This window comes from Priapulus caudatus, unplaced genomic scaffold (assembly GCF_000485595.1).
Source record: "Priapulus caudatus unplaced genomic scaffold, Priapulus_caudatus-5.0.1 Scaffold1297, whole genome shotgun sequence".
Classification (NCBI taxonomy): Eukaryota; Metazoa; Priapulida; class Priapulimorpha; order Priapulimorphida; family Priapulidae; genus Priapulus; species Priapulus caudatus.
Window position 1 is genome coordinate 26,769 of NW_014578358.1, and position 15,338 is coordinate 42,106.

At 42.8% G+C, this 15,338-nt stretch overlaps 1 protein-coding gene across 1 annotated transcript; it reads right to left on the minus strand.

Moving 5' to 3' along the window:
• Positions 1–1,183: 1,183 nt before the first annotated feature.
• Positions 1,184–8,430, minus strand: LOC106816136. Its single transcript, XM_014820692.1, has 8 exons — positions 8,307–8,430; positions 7,620–7,715; positions 7,150–7,248; positions 5,933–5,978; positions 4,741–4,871; positions 4,094–4,233; positions 3,723–3,897; positions 1,184–1,540 (listed from the first exon to the last, which is right to left on the minus strand). The coding sequence occupies exons 1-8, from the start codon at positions 8,428–8,430 to the stop codon at positions 1,314–1,316; spliced, it is 1,038 nt and encodes a 345-aa protein (XP_014676178.1). The 3' UTR covers positions 1,184–1,313.
• Between the last annotated feature and the right edge of the window lie 6,908 nt (positions 8,431–15,338).

The following is a 15,338-nucleotide window of genomic DNA, read 5'->3' on the forward strand; positions in this document are numbered from 1 at the left end:
GGTAGGGCCTACACTATTCGCAGCATTTTTATATATGTTGAGTTTTATTTATTTATTTGTTATTTATGTGAGTTTACACTTTTGTGTTTAGACCCCCGAGTTTTGATCCACCACATATAGTGAAGATTATTACATGATTTTACTGTTGGTTAACTACATGACGCGCTTCAATTCCCCATTAAACCATGGCAAGGATTATATTGTTGCTTATGTTCATATGAGAAAACTGGAATGATATTTTAGTAGATTTGAACACATGCAATTTGGTGTCCTCGACGCCTTCTTCCAGAGTTTTGAGGATGCAGTGGCAGAGAATCCGCGAGATAGCCGTTCACCCGAGGAGAAGGCAAATATCGGATAGACCGTGAAGCAATTCGCTGTGCGCCCAAATGCNTATATGTGTACATATGTGTACATATGTGTACATATGTGTACATATGTGTATATGTGTATATAATAATACTAAAATTGTCCTGACTACAACCCGCCTCATAATTCTCAGCATGATCATACATGAAGATTGCGAAGGGAGCGAGTGAAGCCAATGAGATTCGAACCACAATTTTGCTTGCGTTTCCTCCACACCGGTGAATGACACAGGTACAAGCAGTGAATGTCATATTTTCCCTTCCCTTGCCTGAGCTGCGCCCCTCTGCTTTGATCTGCTGCTACGCTCGTTCTATTACGTACATTAGCTGCATCTGACTATTCACCTGGCAAATGAACTCAAAGTCAACAAGAATATTAATTTATGATGGTCGTTGCCACCAGGACATATGCCTTTCCCATGCGTTGGGGAAATATGGCGCTATCCAATACTTACATAAAGTGCCCAATGGGAATAAAGGAAGAGTGGTTAGTTTAATTTAGATTAGATTATTGATGCTCTTGTGTTGTTGATTTTGCTATGAAAAGCATCCATGGAGAGATGCTAGGGTGGTCACGTGATGATTACTATCAAGTGAAAACCAATCTGGGATTGATCAGTAGCCCGATCATGATGACACGCGGTGAGAACACAAAGGTGTCAAGAACATGATTTGGTGAAGGACCGCATTGTCATGAAAGAGAGCAACGTCACGCAATAGATAATTAATTTACCACGTACACTATTCGCAGCATTATTATATATGTTGAGTTTTATTTATTTATTTGTTATTTATGTGAGTTTACACTTTTGTGTTTAGACCCCCGAGTTTTGATCCGCCACATATAGTGAAGATTATTACATGATTTTACTGTTGGTTAACTACATGACGCGCTTCAATTCCCCATTAAACACCAAATTGCATGTGTTAAAATCTACTAAAATATCATTCCAGTTTTCTCATATGAACATAAGCAACAATATAATCCTTGCCATGGTCTCGCGGATTCTCTGCCACTGCATCCTCAAAACTCTGGAAGAAGGCGTCGAGGATATTTGCCTTCTCTTCGGGTGAACGGCTATCGGATAGACCGTGAAGCAAATCGCTGTGCGCCCAAATGCGAAACGAACTAACATACGACTTCGCGTGAGCACGGGCCTCAGCAATGTCACCTGGCAGTTAAATAAATAATTAAAAAATGATTAGCATTCACGTCTTTACATCTAAAAAGCAAACAAAAACTGTTGCACACGATAAATACTATACACATCAGGTAGGAATTGTTAGGAATTGTAGGCGGCGTCGATTTATAACGATTTATTGCAGTACGATAAAACATCATGTAAATATGTGTGTATCAGGATTATGAATGGACAGAATTAAAATGACATGGACAGAATATGATTGCAGTAGAAGACTATTAATGGATAGAAACACCTACCCATATACTCAGCTGCTGAGTTTGCAACAGTGTCGGGCCTCCTAACTAGCGTGTCCTGGGTAGACACCACCTATAGGCAGAGGCGTATCTAGGAAAAACAGCGCCCGGAGCAAGTGCTAAAATTGCCCCCTTCCAACTTCTGACGCCAATAAAAAAAATGAAGAAAAAAAATGAAATGTTGTTTTTGGTTGTTCCTCAGATTAGGATGCCAATACTTCTAAACTACAGCTACTATCCCAGGTCCAGGTAACAGGGGCGTGTACAGGATTTGTACCAGGGGGAGGGGTGTAACCGTAACCCAAACGTGTGAGAACGCGAAGGGGGGGTCCGGGGGGCCCTCCCCCAGACATTTTTTGAAAATAGACCCCCTTAGATGCGTTTTCTGCGCGAGCAGCGGGGGGGGGGGGTCCGGACCCCCTGGACCCCCCTGTACACGCCCCTGGGTAATCAACTTGTCAAATAAAGGATTGAATCATTTCAAGATATCATTTAGTAAGCAGATTGTTTTTTTCCTTTGCCTTTTTGCGTTGTTTTTTTACCTTTGCCTTTTTTGCGCCCCCTGAACATGGCGTCCGGGGCACGTGCCCCCCTTGCCCCCCCCCCTAGATACGCCACTGCCTATAGGTGGAAAGAGACGTGAGAAGTGTGGCAGCGTGTATGATATGTAAGTGGGATTCTGCGGACATGCTGATGAAGCATGTCTAACAGGTAAGCTGACGTTGGCCTGGAAGACCATCGCTAGACCAGCCTGAGCCTCCTGGGGAAACCTCTGACTCTTCCCAGTGAAGCTTGACCCAGATTTAGGAATCACAGATGCCTGACCTCACTTTTGCCAGGATAATTTATGCCAAAGCAGTTGGTGTGGGAATACCAATGATGCCAATATTGTTGCTACTTTACAAGAGGAGAAGTCATATTAGTATCACTGGAACAGACTCTAGTTACTAGAGCGTTCCTGTTTCATTAGTGCATCCCTGACAAATAGAGTCGACTATTATGTCTGGAAACTTGTGCTTGGGAGTATACACCCAGACGGCCGAGATATGAGTGTAGGTCAAGAATTAGCGGAGAAGGAAGACCGTGAATGGTCGTAGACAGCTAAACAGAGCAGGCTGGCAGTAACCATGCAAACATCAGCAATAAAGACCCCCCGAATTGCTAGCCAGCCATGCTGCGACTGGGTGCAAGAAATCCCCTACTTTTCCTGATCAAGCCAATTGTGACCATAATGTGCCATGGCGGTGTAGCCCATGCTCGGACAAACTGAGGGACCTATCCACGGGGAAGAAAGATAATATGGGGGCAAGGTAATTTCTGATAATTGTCAACTTCGAGGGGAAGAAGGGGTGACGACCTGGGGCAGCAAAATGATACAAACACCAAAGTAGTATAGCTTCTCCGAGGCAAAAGTCAAAGTTTTAGATGCATTGTATGGTCAAATTCAAATGAATCAATTCAGGGGGTTTACTTTTGTCGGAGGATGGACAACCTCCACTATAGCTCTAAAAGAGACAAACTAAACGGTCTGTAGCCAGTAGGAAACAACAACACAGCCAGAGAGCAGGCACGAGAGACCGATATATATGTAGAACATAGGCTGGGCTTGTATGATGTATCATATCTATAGCAAATACGAAAAGGGATCATAAGGACTCTGAGGATGGGGAAAAGGTAAGCGAGAATCAGGGAACCATGTACTAATGAAGAACAGCTTATGCGATGTCTATCGAATGGGCGTCGGGTGTGATGGACCTTGTAAGAGATCAAACGCTTTTCTCAGCGACTGCTGTCGCCTACACCCGGCTCTAAAATACTGTTGCCTCGCCGCATTACATAGCTACACATCGTCATGTATAGCCTATACACCTGCACTGCTCAGTACATAAATGTCAAACTAATGTGCATTTACTAACCATTATCGCCGATTTCAACCCATCTATCCTGGAAGTAGCAGTTGACTTGCTTTACTTCAATCGATACCAGGCGGAGGCCAAGCTTATAAACAGGAGAATCGACATTGATCAGAGGCTCCTTCAGTTCTTCCTCTGTGCGATAGTAAACGTTGTGGTTCATGTTCTGAAACTCTTCCTGAAAGCGCAACACAGGATAAATATGTACATATTGGTTATAAGAAAAGCCCAAATCTACGTCTTAGTGTAGTGGCGAGGAAAGCCTAGGTTGTGCTGGAGATCCTATTATAATATTTATCTAGAAACGTTTGGTGTCCAAAATACTCGATTAAATATTATTAGCCTATCTTATGTATTATTTCGATGGGAAATACCTTAGTAATAACGCCTCTATTCACCAATTCGCGGCACTCTTTCGACAAAAGGTTGAAGCAATTGCACTTAATACGTTTCGTGTTTCCCGTGTACTGCTTATCTTTATCCGTGGCGAAAGGAACTATCACCAGCCGTCCACCTGTAACAGCATGATCATTTTCACGGTCTCAGCAGCAGCGTAGTATATCCGTCTGGAGTACTCGAGATTCCGTGACAGAAATTACAGATTAGGTTTAGGGTTATGGTTAGAAATTAGACTTGTAAATCTGGGTTATGGCTAGGTTCACGCTTATAGTTAAAACCTATGCTTATAGATTTTGGTTAGTAAGAGGGTTAGCGTCAGTGTTCGAAATTAGCTTTAAGAATGAGATTATGATTAAGATTAAAAATTTGCCTTAGAAATTAGGATGTGGATAAGGTCAGGAGTAGAGTAGGGTTAGGATTATGGTTAGAATGAATGTTATTGATAAGTTTAGAAAATTGAATTATATTAAGATTATAGAGGTATGATTATTGTGATGTAGCAAATAGACTTGGCTAGTAGGATTAGGGAGAGAAATTAGGAGTAACGGCAGTTAAAACGTTGAGCATGTCAGATGTAATGGTAGTCAAGTAGGAGTCTGGGTATAGTTCATCTTCGTTGTACCTGGTCGCAGCTCTCTAGCTCTATGTACGAGGATGGTCTCCCAATCCTCGGCCGCCTGCCGCTTAAACATCTCTCGTTCCTCAGCCACGGTGATTTCTGCCGGTCGAAAACCGTCGGTTACCGTGCACGGCCTGGCGAGGAAAAGAAAGACCAAAAATGGCGAAAATCCCTCATATCATGAGATATAAACAATAGCGGAGGTGGTGCGGGAACTCGTCAGCATGCATGAAACTCACATTTAGTGAAGTAGACGACTCGAAACATGGCCTGTGGCAGAAGGAAATAGTAGACGACGACTATTACACAGCATATAGTTAACCCACGTGCTAAGGCAACACGTAAAAAACTCCGTGATCGTGTTCCGTACCTAAAAACGTTACCTTAAGAGGGATTTAGTTCACTTTGTTAACCACATTTTTAAGGGTCGTTTTTTTCAATGATATGTAGGTGTCCTCTTCAGGAAACATATTTTTTTCAACATGCTACAAATTTACACAAAGTAGAATTACAGACAATAATTAAGCTTATTATGGAGCAGTATATTAAGATAAATTACCAATGTATAATAAAAATAAAAAAATAAAAAATAAAATAAAGTAATAACAACATTACTGTCAATAAATATAATTGCACGGGGCATTATCTTCAAACGTGATAATAGACATCGCAGATATTTAAGATTTGGTTTGTGTTGGAAAAATCCATGCACTTTCTCATTGCAAAATTTTACAACGAAATGTATATTGATTATTGCGAACTTTTATTGCTTTACGAGAAATTTGTATTGAAATGTCGTTTTTTGTTATGGTGCATATTAGACCTGAGACCGTATACTGTCAATTTATCGGGATTGACACGCCGTCCACGAGTCGGGATTTGCGATTTCATAGCACAACAGCGTCAATCTACAACTAAATATTCTCTACCGCGCTTCCCTGTTTAGCTCAGAATCTAAATAGTCTAGCTCTATCTCACGTATAAATAGTCTATGTCACGTGTATCAGTCACGTGACAAAGTTACAGGAGTCGAATTAGCGACGTGTTAATCATATTAAATTGTCTGGTAATTGTATGACGGAAATAAACTCACTGCTTCGACAGGATATGCATTCCGGAAGCAGAGAAGGCAAAATGTACGGAGTTGTTGGAAAAGCACTTCTCGTAGAAGGAAGTTCCGCTGGCGAATACCTGCACGTCTGGATGGGCTACGAGATAGCTTTCCGGCTCAGAAATCATACCTGTAACGAAGCAGAAGCAGATGACGACAACACTTAACTTGTACGTACCTTCGTAATATATCTATGTGCACAATATACGCGTCTATGGGCTATACGGGAGCGTGTGTTTGCGTGCGTTCGTGTGTGTATGTGTGTGCGTACGCTTGCGTACGTGCGCGCGCACGTGTACGATGTACACGCTTGTCTCCTATTACACAACACGTGTAAGCAATGTGTAGTATATAAATCGCCTAAATGTTTATACTGTGATGCCCCACAGACGTCCCAAGTGTCCCGGTCTCACCGGGATCGTCCCGGTGCGACATGCTGGTCCCGGGGCTCCGTTAAGAGTCCAGAAAGTCCCGGTCGTACATTTTTCAGCCATATTTCAAAATTTACATGAGTAAATTACTAAATTTGCCATGGTTGTTGATGTACTTTGATTCCAGCGAACAATAAAAGGCCACAAATGTATACTTTATTTTTATTAAAAAAATGATGGTGCGCCTCGACAAACACATGTCGCAGCCCGCCACAACTTTTTTCCTGTTTTTGCGCACCGCGAAAAAACGGCGATGGACCATTATCACAAGTGATCCCTTTCTTGGATTTTCTCAACTTGGGACCTTTGTTTGAATTCATCACATATTCATACACAGAACCATCTATACGAGACATCGCCACTGCTTCCATATCTGTTTCTAGCTAGCTTTTCAATCAAACTTTAGGAGCCCAGCGGGCTACCCCACGTTCCTCTACTCGGCACTCACCCAGATGTAACTTAGACGATCTCGAGTTTTCATACAGCGTTGGGCCATTTTTTTTATAGCGACGAAATATCGCCCAATAACTAGAGAACCAAGAACATTTGTGTGCCAACGTATAGCACGAGACTACACTTAATGTTGCGTGTGAAAGAGAGGAGAAGGTTTTTTGTAGGCTTATCTCGCACCAACACGCACACAAGCAGCATATTTCGGTAGAGTGCCGTGTCCGTACAATTGCAAAGCTGAGTATATTTACTTGAAACAGCCATTTCGCTGAAATGGATAAATTTACATTCTCAGTAGAGATGCCAGCTCCTATGTGAAGTACCTTCAGCTTTCATTACTATAGCGTTTTTTGACGACGTACAATTATCGTATATCCTATGGATATACTAATAGGCTATATGTCTATATATATTATATACCTTGCACACGTTTGAAAAACGATGTCCAGTCGTTTGATGGTTGATCTTCATGGATTACTTGAATGTCAAACTTGTGCCCGTGCTTCTTCTTCAGTGCGTCTATTATAGGAGTAAGATCATTAAGTTGAACGTATTAAAAATTCTATAACTAACGGCATCGTCACCATCGACGTCATCGCTGCCATCACGATCAGCGTTACGAGAACATCGTTACCCATTGTGCTCCATTTTCCTTTTCGTTAAAATGGTTCCTTTTCGTTAAAATTTACTAAAGCCGTTGCTCTCTCCGTTGTGATTTAGAAAGCATTCGCTTCCATTGCATGTGGCGATCCGTTACATATGTCTATGAGCGTCTACATATCCTAGAATATAGTTCGCCTGTAGGCACAAAGTGTGTGGCGATTGGCTTGGAATCTCACACATGCAGAGCCAATCGTCCGATTAGCTACAGCTAACCGCTGGGGTCATACCAATGAGGAATTTAATAAGTTCCATTGAGTTGCCTCCATCAGCAGTGGCGAAGTCCGCAAGCAAAAAGCAGCCATTACCAGAGAACAAAACAGCGTCTGAAATTAAAAATTATTTTTTAACATGATATTAACTATTTATTACTAATATATACCGAACGGCCGCCATGTTGACGTGCGCTCAGATGCGGGCGGATTATTCAGCCCAAGGAGCTGTATTAAACAAGGAGAGACAGCGCGCATGTGCATACATCATATTTCATGATTTATATTTGTTCCAGATTAGCGACTAGAAGAGAGGTCAGTGCAGCCGTTTTTGTGATTAATTGCTCACTGTTCTTTTACTGAAATCTTTATGTTTTAAACATATTCTTACACATATATACAGCTGTAGTAAGCTTTATTACTTTGAAGCCCAACAACATGGTTATGAATTCTGTATTGCAACAGCCAGAGAACCTTAATTAGTACTGCTAGATTAGGAATAGATGTGCTGTGAGACAGAGAGCTGTAGCGACAAATCCATAGATTAAGTGTACGGCGAAACTGCCATTGGATGAATGCAGTCGTGGGCGTAGCTATGATTGACCAATAGGAGGATTTTTTGTGTTTATTCTTTACTATTGATTCTGTTCGTGTATTTAAGGAATTTTCCCATCGATTCTAATCTAGATGTAATTCTCCTCCTACCGATGGCGTCAAGACAAAGCTGCGAGGCTTGCTTGGTGATCTGACGACAACCGATCATGACTTCGCTGTAGTATCCTGCTCCAGTAATTCCTTCATTCTGGTAGTAGAGTCGAGGTGCGGTCATGTTGTCGCCGACTAGACACGGTGCTAACCTCCCGGACGTTTCCTCTTCTGCAAAACTGTATCATAGGATGAATGTATGCGTGTCTAGGGCGTGATTTTGTGATAAGAAGTTGTGATGTATGTGCGTGAGAGTCCACTTTACAGATACTGTATTGTATGTGCGTGGACACATAGACGCTGGTCGGCTCGGGAGATGACAAGCGGCGAATAACGATCACATTGACGCACAGTTGATGGCTAACGGTGCCGGGCGTCTTTTTGTCTGGCATGAATGGCGCGAACACAGCAACCGCATGTTATATTATGTTATGTTATGTTTTGTTATATTATGTTATGTTATGTTTTGTTATATTATGTTGCTGGATGCATGAACTGCATGTGTGGTCGTTCAATCGATGAGTAGCTATAGCTAGCGTGCCCACGCGCGCTTAGAAATTAAAATATTAGCGTAGACCTTCTTAGACATTAACGCAGTGGTTCTTAACCATTTTTGAGTCATGGACCCTGTTGAGAATCAATATTATATTTATATTATATTTAGATTGTTACATCGATGTATATTAATGGAGTTATCCAGTTTTACAACGTGATTTGGTTTCACACTCCTGGTTCTATAGTCATATGTAATGATATAATATAATATTATTAAAAAAGTGAACCGTGTTTACGGTGCAGTTAGCTCCCATTAGACCAAAACGAATTCTTAGACTAAATTTTAATGTGGGAATCTGTGACCTTTTCAACGTAGAAAGAATCAATCTGGCCTGTAACAAAACGAATTTGATTAGGCTACATCAGCTCACTAAAATCAACAATAAAAAAAACAAATTAACAATAATTAACAAACAAATATAGAAATCAAATTAGGAGAAGGGTGAAAAATCTCCCTCTGCTCTAGTTAATAGATATAATTATGCATCTAATTCATACAGGCATCTTTGTCTTGGTAGGTAAACTCAAAGCTTTCATCGTCAATTAATTGATAGGTGGCATTCCTAAAGGACATTAAATGCGCAAGTCTGAGATCCGTACTGAATCTGTAGAGATCAGATTTTACTGCGGGCAATGGGTGCACTGCACCAAGCTTAGCTAGATCGGCCAAGTATTCTTCCAGAAGGTCGGTATCCATCAGGTGGGCATGCGACTTCTTCCAGCCCTTCGCAAATTTTTTCTGCAGTTCGGTCGTCTCCTCAGCTAGCATCAGATCTTTCGTGGGCAGCGACAGCGCTCCCTCGAGCACGGCAAGTGCGAACAGCACCTGATACTGAAATACGATGAATGGTGCCACAAGCCTGGGGAGCCCTATGAGAAACATGGACGGGTGACGGATGTTGACGCAGTGCTTGAACATGGGCGTTACGCGCATCTTCTCCTCCACGACGAGCCCGCACGCCGGTGACAGGAACGGGTAGGTGTACTCGTAGCCAGTGCAGAACATTACGACATCAGCACGCCGTCGCTCTCCGCCGATAAACACGACCGTGTCGCCCTCTAGCCGCTCAACCCCAGGCAACTGCTCGAGATTGTCAGGCATCGGGCAGACGATGGGCGCCATGTTGTGACTGAGCACAACGCGACTCGCCACGGTGGCGACCTCTATACCGATGTCAGTCCCCGATGAACCGGCGCCCAGACACACCACCGTCTGTCCGTCGAAGACGCTCGGCTCCCGGTAGGAGTGACTGTGTAGAATTTTGCCGGTAAACGTGTCGGCACCAGGCAGAGCCGGCATCTGAGGCACGGAGTAGTGTCCGTTGCAGACGAAGATGGCATCGTAGATGTGCGTCGTCTCGACATTCGTCTGTAGGTGGCGCACCGTTACTTCCCACGTCGCATTCGCATCGTCGCTAATCGGGACAACTTTTGTTACGATGGTAAGAAACTGTACATGGTCCATCACGTTATACTTCTTCGCGTAGTCGTCCAGGTATTCCCTGACGTCCCAGTGACTGACGAAGGTTGGCAGGTCGGCGTTGAAATCTTTATCCAGGTAGCCCATCAGTTCCTTTGGAAAGTTGGTGCGCAGTTGCTTGTACATGCTCGAGTGGATGTCGAGACCATACTCGTCCTTCCCGGTCTTGTCGGTGTAGACCCAGGTGCCGCCGACGCTCTCAGACAACTCATAGACGTCGTGCTCGAAGGCGTCACGTCTGGCGGCGAGGAATCGCGACGCACATATGCCGGCCGCTCCCGCCCCGATCACCGCTACACGCATAGCTGACGCCATGTTGCGTATTGAACGAATGCGAAGCTAGAACAGACTAGAATAGGAACTAGAATCAATTATAAAGTCTATGATAGTAATATATAGTAGAATGTGAAAATAGTCTCTGATATCTGAGATTAAAATGAGCTAATTGTACGGGGGTAATTGTCCGCGGGTAATCGTCCGAGGGAAAATTGTCCAGGGGGGGGGGGAATTGTCTGGGGAAATTTCCCGATAGACGATTGTCCGGTGGTAATTGTTCAGGGAGTAAGTGTCCGGCGGATGATTGTTTGGGGGTAATCGTCCGGAGATGGAATGATTATCCGGGGGTTATTGCCGGGGGTGATTGTCCGTGGGTTGTTTTCCTATTTTTTCAAATTTTCCGGAAGGGGTGGGAGATTGTCCGTAGGCAAATTTTTCGGGGGCATTTGTGTGCGGGGGTGATTGTCCGGGGAATTATTGTCCAGGGGTGGTGATTGTCCGGAGAATTATTGTGGAGGGAGGGGGGGGGATTGTCCTCATTCCGAAAAATAAGGTAGCTGGAATATGATCGATTCACGACTAGCTGTAGCATTACCACTGCCTGAACTAAATTTCTGAACGTGAATATTATGTCAGCTTATCAGGCTGCAATTGATCCAGTGAAATTTACGAGATTCTGTAATAATTTCAGTGCTAGAATCTTAGTCGGGCCGAATAACTGTGATACGCAGACCTCGCGCACATTGGCGGCCTAAATGAATTGACGAATTGTGTTGAATGCAGACTACTACTGATCATTATTACATTTCAAGTATTTTTCCTTAATTTTGAATTGCAGGTTTACATGTTATTCTTCGATTGCCACCTTCCTGTATGCGTCCGAACTACGGCTACATCGTTTACGTTAGCTGCTGCCGTAGTTTGCTATATGTTCTTTCTGTGTTTACGTCGTTACACGAAATTCAAATATTGGTTGAGCCTAACTATATTGTGCATTCATTGATCAGTTAATCATCTCTCAGTGATTGCGTAATTTAGCACGTGCAATGTCGAGGACCTATTGCAATATAACAATCTTGATTATTCAGGACAAGCGGAAAAAACTAACACGCCCTGCCCAGTGATGAAGTAGGCTCAGTACATGGCCTCTTCAACTTTACTAGTTTTATATTTAAGATTTGTCGACAAATACTTCGATTTTCGAAACAGCCTTGACAAAATACTTTGTAAATTCTCTTTTATGAATGACCGCTAGTTATATATACATACCTTGTCAGTTGTGGTTACCTATGCTGCAGCTCACGGCACTCAATGTTGTTGCAACGTTAAAACATCTAGCAGGTTTGGCTGTGGGGTCCTACTAGCAGATTATTTACGGACAGGCCGCTGGAGAGCGTTCGTGTGCTCCCACCCACTGAGCTATACATAAGCCTGTGTAACCCGAAAACAACATAGGAAGGTACTTTCGATACACACATTTCTTATTATGACCAAGTTTAAAGATTTTCTAAGCTATAGAAATTGATAGGCGCCACGTGCATGTCTTTGGGTTTTAGTACAGCTTTGTTACAGATTTCCCCCGAGACAGTTTTTGTGGAAAATCCGTTTAGGTTTTACCGCATTTTCCACTTTTGCTAGCGATATCTTCATCTTGCTAACACACATACACACACGCGCGCGCTCACGCAAACACACACACACACACACACACACACACACACACACACACACACACACACACACACACACACACACACACACACGTACCAGCCCCCCCCCCCCCCCCACCACACACAGACACACGCACACGAGCGCGCGCGCGGAAGGAGGTAGGCAGCGCAGTACGGGGATGGCGGCATGGTGCGGAGGAGGGGCGGCATGGTGCGGAGGACGGGCTATGTGGTGCGGAGGAGGGGCGGCATGGTTAAATAGGCCGTTATAAACCGTATTACATGTGTATCAATGGGAGGGCGTACAAGTTTACAGACATGCATAAAGCAATGTTTGCAAGCATCTTGGTAAAGATTAGCAGCGCAAGGACAAGCGCAAAAACTAGCACGCCCTAGCCACTAACTGACCGAACAGCCTAACTGCCCAGGGATGGTCGGTTTATTACAGTCTACAGCTCTAGTCAGCAGCTCTAGTCTTATACGTCTATAGTAAGCTCAGTACATGGCCTCCCCAACTATACTAGTTTTTATTCAAGATTGGTCGACGTACACTTTAATTTTTGAAACTGTCTTGACAAAATACTTTGTATATACCCGATGCGGCTCACGACACTCAGGTGTTGCAACGTTATGCTTTGTTTTTGCTCAGAATCTAGCAGGTTTACCTGCGGTTTTAACACGAGCGGTGCCCCCCCCCACCCCACGCGTCGCGCACTAACACACTTTGCCCCTCTCCTCTCGCTATATCGCCCGTCCTCCGCACCCTGCTGCTCTCCACCGCACCACGCCTTCCTTCCCAGCTAATCGGCTACACGCCCACAGGCAAATCTGCTAGATTTGGAGAAAAAGCTAACGTTGCAACACCATTGAGTGCCGTGAGCCGCAGCGTAGGTGACCACAACTGACAAGGTAACGTAGGAATTCACAACTAGTAGACATTCATGAAGACATTATATAACGCATGTTTGCAAGCTTGTTAGATTAGCAGAGCAAATTTCTTGCCCGATATTAGAAAATATAGTAATTGACATGGACAAAAGCGATCAATAAAATCAGATGGAACCATATCAACACTTATTTGGAGGGAAACCGCGAGTGCTAGAGGTAGTCAAATATAATGCTTATTAACTGGAATAGATTAAGAATTACGGCTAATGCGGTTATACCGTACTCGCACTGTACTGGTCTTTAGGTTCTTTACCATCTCAGCCAATGGCACGGTTAATTAATAGTAGGGTATTGAAATCGTTATCGCAGTATTATGTTTTTGTCTTTCACATCTGTGTAAAAATTGGCATATCCAAATTTAAATACAATGTTTTCTTTACAGAATAAATTCATTCGTTTCATTTTGATTCTTTAATCTTAGGAATACTATCAGTGCTTGTTTCTAATTTATTGTTATTTTAGCACTAGCGCACTTCTCATCGAGAATAATTAAGAGTTATTTTATTTATATTTATTTATTTATATTTTTATTTATTATTTATTTATTAATTTACAGACGGTAGGACTACATTGGTAAACGATATATCAACATGAGCTTGCAAGCTCCTCATCGTCAGAAAAAGTTAGTTGCCAATAATGTGACAGCCCAATAATAGATTTCTTAAGTCGCGTGACTGTCCCCGACAAACTACTCCTATAATAAGGAACATCGGCCAGTCCTAGGGCAGTCCACCTCGTGGGTGCCCGCATGCTAGCAAATAATGATTTCTGGAACTGCCAAATGTTTTGAACATATGCAAATAATATATAATATACAGGGGCGTAGCCAGTATGTAGCACTGTAGGCCCGGGCCTACACTTTTTTTGGCCAAGTTATCTTTTTTTTTAAAACACCCATAATTCAAATCCATAAGCTTGCTGGACGAGTTTAAGAGTCTAGGCAGCAAAAACTATTGAAATGAACGTAGCAAGAATATGGCTAAATTAGGTGACCTATTCTTCTGTCATCTAGGCTGTCATTTCTATCGCGTGCCGTTTCATTCAACACTCTACCCGCCGAAAAAGACTAGGATCCGATCTTGTCAGTCTTTTAACATTTTAACTCGTTCGTAACACTATTTTAACTCGTTTTAGTCAGGGCTGTTAGGGATATTTTGGTGCAGGTTCTTCTAAAAGTACCAAATTTGGTCCAGAGGTAGCTTATACCATACTATTACGATTTCTGCCGGGCGCCAAGAAGGGCGCCTTCTGGGGCCGCCATATTGGGCAAATCCAAAATGGCCGCCATCTGAGCTAAAGATCAAGTGTAGTTCCAAAAGGGAAAGGGCTAGTATGATAAAAGTTTATATATTTATGGGGTTTTTAGGGTCAGAGAATCTGATTATGATGTTCTTACATCGATTTGAGTTTTGTTGGGCTGTTACAATGGTCAAATCCAATATATGGCTGCCATATGGGCAAATGCTGTGATGTGTATACTTAGATTTTCTAATCTCTTTCTATCTTTGGGGGTATGTAATGTTGGAATGAAACTAATTTGAGGGTTATCAATTATTAACATGTACACATAAACATACTGACATACATTATCGTAAGGAAATAATAAAAGGAATGATTTAAGTACCAAATATTGTTGTAAATTTTTATTCTACAAAGCTCAAACATGGTGGACAATGGTGGACATGGCTTCAACAAGAATTATAATTTGCTTGATTTGTCTATTCCATATTGGTCATCTATTCCTACATGTATGTTAGGCTAACATAGTTACAGTTACACAGTTGTGTATAAAGAGACAAATACAACAGGCAAGGTAGGCTTTCCGATATGGAATCTTTGGTTAGAAGTAATTACTGTCATGGTTTGTGTCCAGTTATATAATCAGTAAGTTCAACTGGGCACAACAGTGCTCTCGATATATGTATGGCTTGTGCCCATACATTTTAGCATTTAGTCCCACTAGTCGTTGCTGTCAACGTTGTTGCTACATCCGCTCTCGCATTTGCAGAGCATCGTGCACCTAACACCGGCGCGATTGCACTTGCACCTCTCTGTGCATGACTTTAGGCAGCTGCAGTGCAGCAGAAGGATGCATGCTTCTGA

Bases quoted from the DNA above. Each gene is read 5' to 3' on its own strand.
- LOC106816136 (XM_014820692.1), bottom strand. From the start codon at position 8,430: ATGACCGCACCTCGACTCTACTACCAGAATGAAGGAATTACTGGAGCA. The intron at 4,872-5,932 runs GCAGGTATTCGC...TTTCCTCGCCAG, and splicing joins CTCGTAGCCCATCCAGACGT to GCCGTGCACGGTAACCGACG. The intron at 1,541-3,722 runs GTTAGTAAATGC...TTTAACTGCCAG, and splicing joins GGTTGAAATCGGCGATAATG to GTGACATTGCTGAGGCCCGT.